The 17,202-nt window shown below is 41.4% G+C and overlaps 1 protein-coding gene across 1 annotated transcript in view; it reads left to right on the forward strand.

Moving 5' to 3' along the window:
• The first annotated feature begins 6,013 nt into the window (after positions 1-6,013).
• Positions 6,014-17,202, forward strand: part of iffo2b (intermediate filament family orphan 2b) — a 40,362-nt gene continuing 29,173 nt past the window's right edge. The window contains exon 1 of the mRNA XM_065001880.1: positions 6,014-6,952. Within this exon, the coding sequence (XP_064857952.1) occupies positions 6,450-6,952 (503 nt within the window). The 5' untranslated portion in view covers positions 6,014-6,449. The remainder of the gene's footprint in view (positions 6,953-17,202) is intronic.

Here is a 17,202-nt window from a genome sequence, read left to right on the forward strand (position 1 = left end):
TATTGGACATCCTGACGGGCTGCCCCCAGTTGGTGAGGGTAGGCAACAACACATCCGCCATGCTGACCTCAACACAGGGGCCCCTCAGGGGAGTGTGCTCAGTCCCCTCCTGTTCTCCCAGTTCACCCATGACTGTTCACTGCTCACGACTCCAACACAATCATTAAGTTTGCTGATGACATGATGGTGATAGGCCTGATCACCGGCGACGATGACACAGTCTATAGGGAAGGGGTCAGTGACCTGGTAGTGTGGTGCCAGGACAACAACCTCACCCTTAACGTCAGCAAGACAAAGAAGCTGATCGTGGACTACAGAGAGCCGAGCAAACCCCCATCCACATCGATGGGCTGTGTGACTCATCACATACGCTGCTGCTACTGTTTATTATCTACTGTATCCTGTTGTCATTTTACCCCTTACTGTATGCACATATCTACCTCAATTATCTCGTACCCCTGCGCATCTACTCGGTACTGATACCCTGTGTATATACTCAAGTTATTGTTACTCATTGTGTATTTATTCCTTGTGTTATTAACTTTCTATTATTTTTATATTTTTCTCTCTGCGTTGCTGGGAAGCATATCACTGTTAGTCTACACTTGGTGGCTACGAAGCATGTGGCAAATGGCAAGTAAAAATAGATTTGATAATGTATTAGCATTTGTGGTACAAATCACATTCAAGTTATGGGACCGATATTATAATTTTTTGCGCATCATGTCAAAATCATCTGAAAGTTTCTAAATTGATTGTGAAGATCAAAAAAGTCACTTATAGATGTTTTGAGCATGATGTGCGAAAAATGTTGTTCTCAGTCCCATGATTTGAATGGGATATGTGCCACAAATACTAAAACATTAGCATGTGAAAACAGTGCCAGCATGGATTGCTGTCATACCTTGTGCATAGACTGCTTAAAGGGTAAGGAAATCAAATTGGTAATTTTGTAATTTGAGTGAAATATCCCTTAATTTTTTCACTTTTATGTCTTATAATAACGTTTTGGTGCTTGAGTAGGCTACCAGTCCAGACAAAAGATTAAATGTTTTTAGAAGATCCAGATGTCAGCTTTCTGTTTTACTCAGATTATTCAATATTCAGTTGTAATCATCATTATTATGTGAAAAGATGAATAAAGGCTGCTGTCTTTGTCTCACACATATATTTGGCAGACTTTGACCCTCTATAGATGGGAATCATGTTCAAGGGAAGCTTTAAAATATCACAATGCATTCCCTCTCCGTCATGTATTGTTCAAGGGGAAATAGTATATGATGGGTGTAGTAAGTTATAGATTCCTTCTATAAAAAATACATGTAAAATCAAAATCAAATAAAATTGTATTTGTCACGCTTCGTAAAACAACAGGTGTAGACTAACAGTGAAATGCTTACTTACGGGTCCTTTTCCAACAATGCAGAGTTAAAGATAAAGATACAAAATATAAAATATAAATAGTGACACTAGGAAGAAATCCACAGTGAATAACGAATAACAATAACAAGTAAGAATAAAATGGTTATAAACAGGGAGTACTACAGTAGTACCGAGTCGATATGCAGGGGTACGAGGTAATTAAGGTAGCTATGTGCATATAGCTAGGGGTAAAGTGACTAGGCAACAGTTTTATTTGTATTTTTTTAAATTTTACCTTTATTTAACTAGGCAAATCAGTTAAGAACAAATTCTTATTTTCAATGATGGCCTAGGAACAGTGGGTTAACTGCCTTGTTCAGGGGCAGAATGACAGATTTTTAACTTGTCAGCTTGGGGATTCAATCTTGCAACCTTTCGGTTACTAGTCCAACACTCTAACCGCCCAAAGCTCTAACCGTCTAACACTCTAACCACTAGTCTACCTGCCGCCCATAACTGTATACAGTATAGATGATAAACAGCTATAGCAGCAGCATGTGGAGCAGTAGCAGCACATGTGGTGAGTGTTAAAGTGTGTGTGTGAGTGTGTGTGTCTGCATATCCAAGACCTGGCATTTGGGGTGTAGTGATATACCCAATGGGCTTGACGGTTCTCTTCTCATCACTCATCTTGAAAAAACGTATACCAAAAACTTGGAAATCAATCAATCTGCCATGATTAACACAAACAATAAATTATATTATTTATTATTTAAAAGGAAATAGCATGGGCAACTGAGAAAAACAAATTGGTACAATTTAAGGCCAAGTGGGGGTATGATATTTGGGTTATGATATTTATGCATCTGTAACTTTCTCACTCATCATTATTCACGATTCATTCAGCACAATCCATAATCATGGTAGCATCCACATTAATTAGAAACATTAATTTCTTATTGACACAAAAAATTACTCTAAAATACGATACATTATTTACCATTAATTTATTTTGGCCACCAAATCATCTGAAACACAACCAGTGAATTTGTCCCAATAATTCTGGTCCACTAAAATGGGGGGCTATGTATAAAATGTTTGTAAACTTTAAACGGTTCACCCAATATGGATGAAAATAGCCTCAAATTAAAGCTGACAGTCTGCACTTTAACCTCATAATCATTGTACCACTTCAAATCCAAAGTGCTGGAGTACAGAGCCAAAACAACAACAAAAATGATCACTGTCCCAATACTTTTGGAGCTCATTGTATTTACAGTGCCTTGCGAAAGTATTCGGCCCCCTTCAAACATAAAGATATAAAACTGTATTTTTTTTGTGAAGAATCAACAACAAGTGGACACAATCATGAAGTAGAAAGACATTTATTGGATATTTCAAACTTTTTTAACAAATCAAAAACTGAAAAATTGGGCATGCTAAATTATTCAGCCCCTTTACTTTCAGTGCAGCAAACTCTCTCCAGAAGTTCAGTAAGGATCTCTGAATGATCCAATGTTGACCTAAATGACTAATGATGATAAATACAATCCACCTGTGTGTAATCAAGTCTCCGTATAAATGCACCTGCACTGTGATAGTCTCAGAGGTCCGTTAAAAGCGCAGAGAGCATCATGAAGAACAAGGAACACACCAGGCAGGCCCGAGATACTGTTGTAAAGAAGTTTAAAGCCGGATTTGGATACAAAAAGATTTCCCAAGCTTTAAACATCCCAAGGAGCACTGTGCAAGCGATAATATTGAAATGGAAGGAGTATCAGACCACTGCAAATCTACCAAGACCTGGCCGTCCCTCTAAACTTTCAGCTCATACAAGGAGAAGACTGATCAGAGATGCAGCCAAGAGGCCCATGATCACTCTGGATGAACTGCAGAGATCTACAGCTGAGGTGGGAGACTCTGTCCATAGGACAACAATCAGTCGTATATTGCACAAATCTGACCTTTATGGAAGAGTGGCAAGAAGAAAGCCATTTCTTAAAGATATCCATAAAAATGGTCATTTAAAGTTTGCCACAAGCCACCTGGGAGACACACCAAACATGTGGAAGAAGGTGCTCTGGTCAGATGAAACCAAAATTGAACTTTTTGGCAACAATGCAAAACGTTATGTTTGGCGTAAAAACACAGCTCATCACCCTGAACACACCATCCCCACTGTCAAACATGGTGGTGGCAGCATCATGGTTTGGGCCTGCTTTTCTTCAGCAGGCACAGGGAAGATGGTTAAAATTGATGGGAAGATGGATGGAGCCAAATACAGGACCATTCTGGAAGAAAAACTGATGGAGTCTGCAAAAGACCTGAGACTGGGAGGGAGATTTGTCTTCCAACAAGACAATGATCCAAAACATAAAGCAAAATCTACAATGGAATGGTTCAAAAATAAACATATCCAGGTGTTAGAATGGCCAAGTCAAAGTCCAGACCTGAATCCAATCGAGAATCTTTGGAAAGAACTGAAAACTGCTGTTCACAAATGCTCTCCATCCAACCTCACTGAGCTCGATCTGTTTTGCAAGGAGGAATGGCAAAAATTTCAGTCTCTCGATGTGCAAAACTGGCGCTACAAAGTATTAACTTAAGGGGGCTGAATAATTTAGCACGCCCAATTTTTCAGTTTTTGATTTGTTAAAAAAGTTTGAAATATCCAATAAATGTCGTTCCACTTCATGATTGTGTCCCACTTGTTGTTGATTCTTCACAAAAAATACAGTTTTATATCTTTATGTTTGAAGCCTGAAATGTGGCAAAAATTTAGCAAAGTTCAAGGGGGCCCAATTTTCAGTTTTTGCAGTCTTTGGCTTAAAGAAGCTGTTCAGAGTCCTGTTGGAAAGACTTGGTGCACTAAATCGCTTGCCATGGGGTTGCAGAGAGAACAGTCTATGGCTTGTGGTTGATTCTTTGACGACTTTTTTTTTTGGGCCTTCCTCTGACCACCTGGTATAGTGGTCCTGGACGGCAAGGAGCTCGACCCCAGTGAAGTACTAGGCCATACTCACCACCCTCTGTTAGCGCCTTATGGTCAGGTGCAATGCAGTTGCTGTACCAAGCAGTAATGCAGCCAGTCAAGTTAATGGTGCAGCAGTATAACTTTTTGAGGATCTGAGTGCCCATGCCAAATCTTTTCAGCCTCCTGAGGGAGAAGAGGCGCTGTCGTGCCCTCTTCACAACTATGTGGGTGTAGTGATGTAGACACAGAGGACCTGCTCCACTACAGCCCTATTGATGTGGAATGGGGGGGGGGCATGCTCGCCCCTCCGTTCCCTATCGTCCACAATCAGCTCCTTTGTCTTGCTGGTGTTGAGAGATAGGTTGTTGTCCTGGCACCACACTGCCAGGTCTCTGACCTCCTCCCTATAGGCTGCCTCATCGTTGTCAGTGATCAGTCCTACCACTGTCATGTCGTCAGAAAACTTCATGTGTTGGAGTTGTGCATGGCCACGCAGTCATGGGTAAACAGGGAGTACAGGAGGGAAGTAAGCACACACCCATTAGGTGCCCCCATGTTGATGGTCAGCGTGGAGGATGTTTTGTTGCCCACACTCTCCACCTGGCGGTGGCCCGTCAGGGCATCCAAGATCCAGTTGCAGAGGGAGGTGTTCAGTCACAGGGTCCTGAGTTTGGTGATGAGCTTGGAGGGGACTATGGTGTTGAATGCTGAGCTACAGTCAATCAACAGAATTCTTACATAGGTATTCTTATTGTCCAGGTGGGTGAGGGCAGTGTGGAGTGCATTAGAGATCTGTGGATCTGTTGCGGTGGTATGCGAATTGGAGTGGATCTAGGGTGTCTGGGATGATTGTGTTGATCTGAGCCATGACCAGCCTTTCAAAGCATTGCATTGCTATTGATGTGAGTGCTATGGGGCGATAGTCATTTAGGCAGGTTACCTTGGCATTCTTGGGCATGGGGACTATGGTGGTCTGCTTGAAAAAAGTTGATATTACAGACCAGGTCAGGGATAGGTTGAAAATGTCAGTGAAGACACTTGCCAGCTGGCCAGTGCATGCTCTGAGTACACTTCCTTGTACTCTGTCTGCAAATATTAGAGTCCTGGTATACGGTCTGCGAATATTAACCTGTTTAATTAAAGGTCTTACTCACATTGTCTATGGAAAGCAGATCACACAGTCATCCGGAACAGCTAGTGCTCTCAAATACACCAAACTTTATGGATTTGATCATTTGATGGCCATCTATCACGCTGTCATCTTTTTTTAAGGTGATATTGTTTTGCTTCATTTTAAGGTTGAACAATTTGTGTTTTGTGCAGAGGTTGACTGGGAGCTCTGAAGCCCAAAATGCAGAAATATGAGGGAAAATACAGTTCCCCAAAATTTAATGAAGGACAAATTATCCCTAGAATTAGACTAAGCTACCTTGAACAAAAACGGTAGCCTAGTCTAATTCTATGGATAATTTGTCCATCATTACATGTTAGGGAACTGTATTTTCCCTAATTTTCTGCACTTCGGGCTTTATTATTTTTGTACTGTAAGCGCGTGAGTTTGTTTTTGCTCGTGAGGGGGCGTGACAGAGAATGGGAGGGGCGATGCATACCTTGCCCAGTTGAGCAGCTTGAAACATGATCCATCGGCGCCTCGACGAGGCAGGGCTATAGACTAGAAGCATAGTGTTATCACACGGCGGTAGCAGAGTTCGGAGAGATACGTGAATAGGAGCGAAGAGAAAGAGAGAGAGTAGTGTAGAGAGAATGGGAGTAACTGGGAGCATTCAGCATCTGACAAATCAAAGGCACGGTGTCTCATATTCCTGCGTATAGCAGAGGAGGATGGAGCGTTGCTGGTTGAGCGGATAAGATGATCTGTTTGTGGATACCATTGTATTTTTCTTCGCACCAATAGGAACATGTGTTTTCTGGAGGTTTGAGGAAAGCGATGGTTGCATCACCTTCAACTGCGCTGTCAATCTCATTTCAAAGAGCCACATCATAAGAAACTCCGTGGGGAACTGGCCTTTTGGAGGATATGCAGAAATAGGATCGGCTTGGTTGTTAAATTATTTTAGCAAACCAAGCATTAAAACCAGCGGTTATCAGTTTTATGTATACCAGTATGATGAACTCTTTTTTTGATACTTCGCCTGCTGCTATGATCGATACAGTTCCTGTCAGCCGTATGTCCACTTCTGGGTCGGGCGCGGTAACCAGTGCTCTGCGAAATGATTTGGGGTCCAATATCCATGTACTGAAGACTCTGAACCTGCGGTTTCGCTGTTTTCTTGCTAAGGTTCATGAACTAGAGCGGAGAAACAAATTATTAGAGAACCAACTGCAGCAAGCCTTGGAGCAACAACGATACCAAGTATACACACGTGAAGTAGCTGTCCAAACCGACTCTACTGAATCCCGACTACCTGGTACCATTTGGAGTTTCACGCACGTGAGGAGACACGGCGAGCGCTATGAGACTCTCCAGGGGCCCGGTGTGTCCTGGAATCACCCGGACGGTGTTGGGGTCCAAATCGATACCATCACACCAGAAATAAGAGCTCTGTATAATGTTTTGGCTAAAGTCAAGCGAGAGAGAGACGAATACAGGAGAAGGTAAGTACCAACAAACTACTGCATTCAGACAGTGACATCAGTGCGCATTTCCCATTGCAGCAGTTTTAGGCCTGATTGGAGCAGCAGCATCAGTCTACACTTTATTGCTGCATTTCATTCTAATTGGATGGTAATAATATATGCTGATTATTTGTCACCAGATAGGAATTAATGAAATGCGTCATTGGTAGTTTAATATAAAGAAACTTCAACTCTGATTCATTGCATATTTTGGTAGCCAAGCAGCAAGGGTATTGTAACGCTTGCCAAAACCATGCGATTGCGCGATACCATCTAGACTTAAGTTTAGTTTTAACTCCAGGCAGATTTGTTAACTTTTTACATAATTGTTTAATTTTCACTCTACTAGGTCGGCAGGCGTTTTCCCCAACCCAGTACTAACACACCCGTTTGAAATAATGAACTAATCATCCTCCATGATTGGCTGAATCAGGTTTGTTACTGCTGGGCTGGAACAAAACCTTGCACTCTGTACCTCCCTGGGACCAAAGTTAGGTACCCGAGAGCCGTCATTCATCTGTTCCTGCTGGGTGTTTTGTTGTTTGACACTTTGTCAAGTATAGGCTGGTTACATTCAATCCTATGGAATAGTAGAGATGAACCATTGTTTGAAACCTTCACTGACCAGTGACCAATGAGCAGTTATGTGGCTTCTAGGCCCGAAGGTGTTGTTATCATGGTGGGATGATAGAAATAAGAAAGAATATAGCTAAAAGCCGCCAGAGATGATACAATACAGGTTGTTTGCAGTGTCTCACGTTGGTACAGTAATACATGTAGCGAGGATGCTGAAACTAGAGGGTATGTCCGAAGGAAAAGGGTGGGGAAAATCAAATTTTATTGGTCGCATACACATATTTAGCAGATGTTATTGCGGATGTAGCGAAATGCTTGTGTTCCTAGCTCCAACAGTGCAGTAGTATATAACAATTCACGACAATACACACACATGTAAAATAATGGAATTAAGAAATATATAAATATTAGATTGAGCAATGTCGATGTGGCATTGACTAAAATACAGTAGAATAGAATACAGTATATACATATGAGATGAGTAAAGCAGAATGTAAACATTATTCAAGTGGCCAGTGATTCCAAGTCGATGTATATAGGGCAGCAGCCTCTGGTGCAGGGTTGTGTAAATTGGTGGAAGCCGGCTAGTGATGGCTATTTAACAGACTGATGACCTTGCGATAGCAGCTGTTTTTCAGTCTCTCGGTCCCAGCTTTGATGCACCTGTACTGACCTCGCCTTCTGGATGATAGCGGGTGAATAGGCCGTGGCTCTGGTGGTTGATGTCCTTGATGATCTTTTTGACCGTCCCGGAGGGCAAGGTAGTTTGGCCAGACCACACCACCCTCTGGAGAGCCCTGCGGTTGCGGGCATTGCAGTTGCCATACCAGGCGGTGATATAGCCCGACAGGATGCTCTCAATTGTGCATTTGTAAAAGTTTGAGGGTTTTAGGAGCCAAGTCAAATTTCCTCAGCCTCCTGAGATTGAAGAGGCGCTGTTGCGCCTTCTTCACCACACTGTCTGTGTGGGTGGACCATTTCAGATTGTCAGTGATGTGTACACCAAGGACCTTGAAGCTGTCCACCTTCTCCACTGCTGTCCCGTCGATGTGGATAGGGGCGTGCTCCCTCTGCTGTTTCCTGATGTCCACAATCAGCTTCTTTGTTTTGTTGATGTTGAGTGAGAGGTTATTTTCCTGGCACCACTCTCCCAGGGCCCTCACCTCCTCCCTGTAGGCTGTCTCGTCATTGTTGGTAATCAGGCCTACTACTGTTGTGTCGTCTGCAAACTTGATGATTGAGTTGGAGGCGTGCATGGCCACGCAGTCATGGGTGAACAGGGAGTGTAGGAGGGGACTGAGCATGTACCCTTGTGGGGCCCCTGTGTTGAGGATTAGCAAAGTGGAGGTGTTGTTTCTTACCTTCACCACCTGGGGGTGGCCCATCATGAAGTCTAGGACCCAGTTGCGCAGGGTGGGGATCAGACCCAGGGCCCCAAGCTTAATGATGAGCTTGGAAGGTGCTTGGAGGGTACTATGGTGTTGAATGCTGAGCTATAGTCAATGAACAGCATTCTTTTTTTTCTTAATTTTTTTTTTTTACCCCTTTTTTCTCCCCAATTTCGTGGTATCCAATTGTTGTAGTAGCTACTATCTTGTCTCATCGCTACAACTCCCATACGGGCTCGGGAGAGACGAAGGTTGAAAGTCCGATACACAACCCAGCCAGCCGTACTGCTTCTTAACACAACGCGCATCCAACCCGGAAGCCAGCCGCACCAATGTGTCGGAGGCTACACCGTGCACCTGGCAACCTTGGTTAGCACGCACTGCGCCTGGCCCGCCACAGGAGTCGCTGGTGCGCGATGAGACAAGGACATCCCTACCGACCAAGCCCTCCCTAACCCGGACGACGCTAGTCGTGGTCAGATTTGCCAAAGGGAAGGTGGGGCAGGGCCTTGTAGGCTTTTTGAAAACTTGAGTAGCAGTGGTCCAATGTTTTTCCAGAGCGAGTACTACAGTCAATGTGTTGGTAGAACTTTGGTAGCATTTTCTTAAACTTTGCACTGTATTTGAATTTCACACTGTCATTGCAATTTCAAACCTGATTACACTGTCTTAATTAGAGGTCGACCGATTATGATTTTTTAATGCCGATACCGATTATTGGAGCACAAAAAACCCAGATACCGATTAATCGGCCGTTTTTTGAAATGTGTGTGTGTGTATATATATATCAATGAACACTTTTATTTTAACTTGATATAATACATATGGGCTTTTGGATGGGTGTTCTTAAGGTGATTCCACAGGTTGGTGGTATTTTTTTATTTAGCCGTTGCTGACCCCATGCTTACATCTTTATCACAAATAAGACACCTTGCTTTCCCTGGTGCCAATTCCATGTAATAGTCCCACACTGGTGCTCTGCTTTTCTCTGCCATCTGTAAAACACACACACAGCTCTGAAGTGACAATGACACTGAAGAGTCTGCTTAGGAGACAAATACTCTCAACTGTTTGAATAAAAATAGAGTTTAAGTTACCTGTGATGAATGTTGAAAACAAAACCGTAATTTCTATATGCAGGAAATTTTATTTTAATAATGGACATGGTAAGAATTGACTACTAAAGTGCGAGTCATAATTCCCATGACACCTAGCAAAATCTGAAAAGTGGTTCCTTCATTCATTTATTCCATAGGATATTTTTAGATTCACTTAAAATAAGGTCTGTGTTTCGTGTAGGCTTACACCACCTTGCCAATTTTTATAACTGTAAATATCCATATGACAAGGTAACTCTGATCAATATTGGCTAAATAGAAGTGAAGATGAAAAAAATTGTAGAGTGGATTTATGAAAATATTTTGACAAACGTTACCTTATCCTATTGAGATTTACACGGGTATCAAAACGCCGAGGTGGTTTAAGCACGAAACATAGACCTTATTTGAAGTAGATCAAGAAATTCTGTATGGAAGACATGAACGGTAAAATAACAAAGGAACCCCTTTCAAGTTCAGCCGCAAGTTATTACAGGAATTATAACTCGTCGACTATTTCTCTCTAAACCATATACCTTTGACTATTACGAGCCTGCTGCTGCCTACCACCCCTCAGTCAGACTGCTCTATCAAATATCAAATCATAGACTTAACTATAATAAACACACAGAAATATGAGCCTTAGGTCAAATCCGGAAACTTTCACCTCGAAAACAAAACCTTTATTCCGTTCCGTATTTTATCTAACGGGTGGCATCCATGAGTCTAAATAGTCCTGTTACATTGCAGAACCTTCAATGTTATGTCATAATTACGTAAAATTCTGGCAAATTAGTTTGCAAAGAGCCAGGCGGCCCAAACTGTTGCATATACCCTGACTCTGGGTGCAATGAAAGCAAGAGAAGTGACACAATTTCACTTGGTTAATATTGCCTGCTAACCTGGATTTCTTTTAGCTAAATATGCAGGTTTAAAAATCTATACTTGTGTATTGATTTTATGAAAGGCATTGATGTTTATGATTTAGTACACATTGGAGCAACGACAGTCGTTGATTGTTTTTTTAAGATTAATGCTATCCAGCACCTTACCTTGGCTTACTGCATTCACGTAACAGGCAGGCTCCTCGTGAGGCAGTTGGTTAGAGCATGGACAAATATATTATTAGCAGCTCGTTGTGTTTATTTTAATATCGAGGAATATTTCACTTTCTCTGGTCATAGGAACATGAATTTGTGCTTGAGGCAGATGTGGTGGTCCTCGAGTTTCGCCATCAGGTGGAAGGTTGTTTTTAAATGTTTGAGCGTATGCTTCAGCCAAGACATCGGCTGCTCGTCAGATTATCATATCTCACAGGCAGTCACACTGTAGGCTAACTGACGTCTCCAGCGGCTCGAGTGCCCTTGTTGCCACGGTAACCTCCTGCCCTTAATGGGGCTGCTGAAACATTTGTCTCACAAAAATGAAATTCAATTGAGCAATATACCCAGGGGGCGCCACTGGTGTTAGAAGTGGGGGGTGGGGAGGCATGGCCCCATGGCCCTTCTAGCTGTCTCTATTTAGAACAACAAAAAGTAAGCAAAAATGCCCACATGACCATGTCATCAAGCTAGGTAAGAGATCATTATTAAATATGCTTAATTAATAAGACTGAACTAGATCAATGATAATTCAATAATCTATATTGTGTTGCAACTTTAACCAATAACCTAACAAATGATCAACTCTTACAAATAAAATACAAAGACTTCACTTTTGATTGACTTTATTAAGACATCCTCAATATCAAATTTCAGCCAGTCCGCCCAGCCAGCCCGTGCAGTCTGCATGTCCGACCCCCACCAGTCTAGTCAATAACTCAACACTCTCCCCAACACAACTTCCTTCAAATATTTTTTTACATTTCTCATGGGAAAGGTTTGGAAAGCAAAAGTTTCATAAAAACACATACTCCTACACATTAATACACAGAAACAGTACGTCCTCCATGTAATTCATATCATAGGCCTAATAGTACTGTAGAGCTCTTTTTTAGTCTCCAGGATTAGCATTTTTTTTTTTTATGGGGAGAAGGGAGAATCTGCAGACATGCTGAGATAAAAGAACATACTTGTTGCCATAATTCAGCCAGCCTTCACAAGACCATAACATATGCAAATTTGTGTTTTACACCTCCAGCAGAATAATACAATTTCTGGGTGTATTATATTTTCTCACTGGCATATAGTGTAAGTTCTATGGATGGTCTTAAACTGCAGTAATTTATGTCTGTGCTTATATGAACATGCCTGGGAATTCTAACATATCTCAATCCATTCATCAATTTTGTTTGGTATTTTTGTGTGTCATTGGGAAAAGCCTCTATTAACCCTTGATACTGTTTGGAAATCAACTTTAGAAGGTTGTCAGACTGCCTTAAAATAGTTTGATCTTTGAAGCTTCTTGCTTGTCCAGTGTTTGCTGCACTGAGAGAATAAAGTGTTGTATCTGTGTAAGTTCACATCTGTACCGATACACTGGTCTTCTCTGGCTGCCTAACCCTGATGAGACCCAGGTCACCATCTGATCCTGCTCAAATGAGGCATAATAAAGAATTACCTTGGTGTACATTTATGCATTATAGTATCCAATAATAAAATCAATGGTTCAGTAATTGAAGTAAAAATTATTCCCAGATCCCAGACTTTAGCCTACCCATCGACTCAAGATGGAATGTCACCATCTATTCCTGCTAAGACATGATGAGCATAGTGTTGTGTACTGACTGTGCACCATGACAGAGAAGCCTGTAGAGCTGTTTATACCGTGTCAGTGTGAAAAGTAGGAAATAAGACAGATCAATAACGTTACATTGTTTTCCTGACTAATAAAACTTGTATCGCGCTGAAAAAACATCAGAATATCAGTCTTCAATCGCTTGGCCGCTGGTTTCATCGGTTGATTCCGGTATAGCGTGATTGAGGCAAAAATAATAGCAAAAGTTAGTGAGCTAAATGGTTAACGTTAGCCAACTTTTGGCTAGCTCTAACTAATGGTACATCATTAAATTTACTTCTGTTGAAACGGGACAAATCAAAGGCTACAAAACATTTCCATATACACAACAGATGTTAGATACTGCTACCTGACAGATAGCTAGCTAACACTGAACTGGCTGTGCTAGCTACTAGCTAGCTAACTAGCTGATAGTAGTTCATTCACTTCAGTCGAGAGGGGATGAAACATTACCTAACATAACATGTCAGTTACACTATTAGCTCAGCACTGGGAATATATATATATATATATATATTTGTTTTTTTGCTGTCAAACAGCAGTTAACTTGCCAGTGAGATCAGTCAGGTAAAGAGTAGCCAGTTTCTGCTCTGCTTGCTTTACAACTCATAGAAAATGTGCAACACAGACAGCAGCTGCCTCTGTTCATCTCTCCTGTGCTGGTCCTATACACCAGCCTTTCAGCAGCTTTGCCTTCACACAGCCTGTCTGCATGCTCTGTGGTGTGTGTGCCGTCCTAAATCCTAAAAATGCAATTTCAGAATGGGGGGGGTCACCATTGTTCCCGTCCCCAGTGAAAGTTGCGCCCCTGAGTACATCACATCACTTCTTACTAGTAATAGATGTATTGTTTTAGAATCATTACAAAGCATGGTCATCCATTTTTTGTTTTTGGTGTAATTATGGCGTAAAAATATTTTGGCTGGTAAAAGATCTGAGTGGCTGGTAGATTTTTAAATCTACCTGCCACATTGGCTGGTGGACCAACAAATTAGTTTCAGGCCCTGAACTGATCTATTTTGTTATCCAAGCTTGAGTTTTGAAATATAATATGCTATCCATAATATCCAATATGCTGTGATAATGCATTCGGCCTGCCTACTGCACAAACCTCATTCCTACAGAACTGTTTTTATTAGGTTATAATGTTTTACATTTAAGTTGTTTAAATGTTTTTATCTGAGTGGTAGATCTCGCCTCATAAAAGGTTGGTCACCACTGTCCCAGAGGATTCCCTGCAGCATCCCTGGCCCAGGTCACTATTGGCCAGCTTGGCTGACTACTGCAGGGACCCTGTCAACCACCTCTGTTGCCCCATGATTCAACCAGGGAAGAATTCCGTAAGACCCTAACTGAACCAAGAGTTTGGCTATGGGACAGACTCGCTTCCATGCCCCCATACGGACTCAAACTGATGAAGTCATGAACTGTGTTTAGCAATCTTACTTTGGATGGTGATTTAAATAGTAAAGTAGCCCATTTGAAACTCTGCTGCAAATGACCGACAAGGCACTGAACAATCTTTCAAAGCCCTGCTCACATTATTATTTGGAAATACCAGCTCCTTGTACTTCAGACATTTCTGCAGTTAAGGTAAAAAAGGCCATGCCTAATGCTTCCATTGCTAAATCAGGGAGTCTGTAGCTGTCAGTTGAGGGGCCAGATATACCCCTGTTAAAACCACTCGTAGAGTCATACCTTTAACTGCTAGGCTTCAGACACTATTGATATTCATAAATGCACTTCAGCTAATAGCCCTCAAAGAAAATAGCAATTCATTCTGAAAGGCAAGATTGCATTTCCTGCTGTTCCTTATTGAATGGACGGAACATTCAGGCATGATAACAACTCAACTGAGTAGGATAGTCTGTCAAAAGACTGGCCTACAGCTTACTAACTGTTATAACCCTGTTATAACTTGTAAATAAGACTTACATTCTCAACTGGAAAATCTCATGCAGAAAACCAGACATTGGTGATGTCATTTCATGGGTCAGTGACTACATGCATGGCAGACTTTCCGGGTTACTATACTGTAGAGAAGCAGTTAATATACAATACTATTACCGTGACAAAAATTCCAGATTGTCTGCATAATCAAATAACATTCAGCTCAGACATCCATACATACCCCACAAGACATGCCACCAGGGGTCTCTTCACAGTCCCCAAGTCCAAAACAAATTCACGGCAACGCATAGTTTTATACAGAGCTATGATCGCATAGAACCCTGCCATCTTCATTTACTCAAGCAAACAGCAAAATAACCTTTTAAAAAATGTATTAAAAAACAACCCATGGAACAACGGGGACTGTGAGGAAATAAAAAACGCACACACATTCACTCTACCCTAGCTCAAGACCAAACATTCACTCTACCCTAGCTCAAGACCAAACATTCACTCTACCCTAGCTCAAGACCAAACATTCACTCTACCCTAGCTCAAGACCAAACATTCACTCTACCCTAGCTCAAGACCAAACATTCACTCTACCCTAGCTCAAGACCAAACATTCACTATACCCTAGCTCAAGACCAAACATTCACTATACCCTAGCTCAAGACCAAACATTCACTATACCCTAGCTCAAGACCAAACATTCACTCTACCCTAGCTCAAGACCAAACATTCACTCTACCCTAGCTCAAGACCAAACATTCACTCTACCCTAGCTCAAGACCAAACATTCACTATACCCTAGCTCAAGACCAAACATTCACTATACCCTAGCTCAAGACCAAACATTCACTCTACCCTAACTCAAGACCAAACATTCACTCTACCCTAGCTCAAGACCAAACATTCACTCTACCCTAGCTCAAGACCAAACATTCACTCTACCCTAGCTCAAGACCAAACATTTTAAGTAGGCAAAAAAAAAATAGAGCGCAATCCTGTTTAAAATAGGGAGCAATAGTAATGGTGTCTAACTCCGCCATGGTTCATTGAACAAAGTCTATGGGAAAATGAATGGAGGTTTTGTAGGGTTTTTGGATAAATGCAGAAAATAAGGTCTGTAGTAAACACAGGCTTAGGAGATCTTAAGTTTTGTTCTATGAGATATGCATTTTGAAGCATTTATGTAAAAGGAAAAAAGCACAAAGCACAAAGGTTTCATAATTCATAAACGTCATGTTAACTGACTGATATTATTTCATAGAACAAAACATACAAGATCTCCTCAGCCTGTGTTAACCTCAAACCTTATGTTTGGTGTTTATCCCAAAACCCTATTCTTTCCCCATTAATTTCCCCCATAGGAATGGCAGAACAAACCAGAGGTAACTCATTTCCGGGTGTAGGACTACAAGTTTACGAGCTCTGTGCAACGGCTGTTTAGCCTATTAAATGGCTGGCTTTAGGACCATGAGGAGCATTGCGTGTATTTTTTTGTTCACTATAATAATACGGTGATAATTAATGGCTGGGGTCATTTTTGTTTGTTTTTGCTGTTCTCCAAATAGTCTTTTAGAGTTTTTAAATTGTGTAGAAATGCAGTATTCAAGCTTCCTGCTATACCCAAGGTTCAGCTGAACTGCTACCACTGACCTTTAACCCAGTGTGCTGATTTCTTAAAGCTTTATATGTGTGGACACACCATGAGCTGTTTGGAACAGAATTAGTTTTTGTCAACCAGATTTGGAAAACTTTAGATGGAAGTTTCTGATACAGTATCTAGAGACATGGTAAGAAGTAATGAATTAAATATGCTAAACATGTCATGACAGGATTTGTTATTACATGTTTACATATGGTTCCCCCCAGGGAACAGTACATTTCTTATTGCTCAGTTGCACAATGTTCATTGTTTTGCAGTTGTGCAACAGTCTCTGTTATTTCTTGGTCGCAAAGTTTAATGCCAGATTTGGGTTACCTGTTATCTGATTTTATAACAGACTTTTAACAGTCTGAGCATAACAGATTTACAAGCAATAATTATTTTGGGGGATGTAGACACATTTTTATTATTTTATTTTACCTTTATTTAACTAGGCAAGTCAGTTAAGAACAAATTCTTATTTACAATGACAGTCTAGGAACAGTGGGTTAACTGCCTAGTTCAGGGGCAGCACGACAGATTTTTACCTTGTCAGCTCGGGGATTCGATCTTGCAACCTTTCGGTTACTAGTCCAACGCTCTAACCAGGCAGGCAGGCACGCACACACACACAACATTGTGTCATGGATGGGTGATAGGTTCAGTAAGTCAGTGAGATATCCACATGCTGGAATATGTGGACAAGAAGGTTACATGTCTTTCATGTTGACAAATGACAATAGAAAGATGGGCGACCAGGGTCATTGCCAGTGCCCCAGTTCAGATTGTCTCTCCTTGAGATTCAGCAGGAGTCGTGCTGTATATCACTGTGATAAAGATCAGACGGTTTTCAGGACAGTTGTGTGTGGTGGTTTTTCTCAAGGACTTATT

The sequence above is a fragment of the Oncorhynchus nerka genome, linkage group LG15 (genome assembly GCF_034236695.1).
Source record: "Oncorhynchus nerka isolate Pitt River linkage group LG15, Oner_Uvic_2.0, whole genome shotgun sequence".
Classification (NCBI taxonomy): domain Eukaryota; kingdom Metazoa; phylum Chordata; class Actinopteri; order Salmoniformes; family Salmonidae; genus Oncorhynchus; species Oncorhynchus nerka.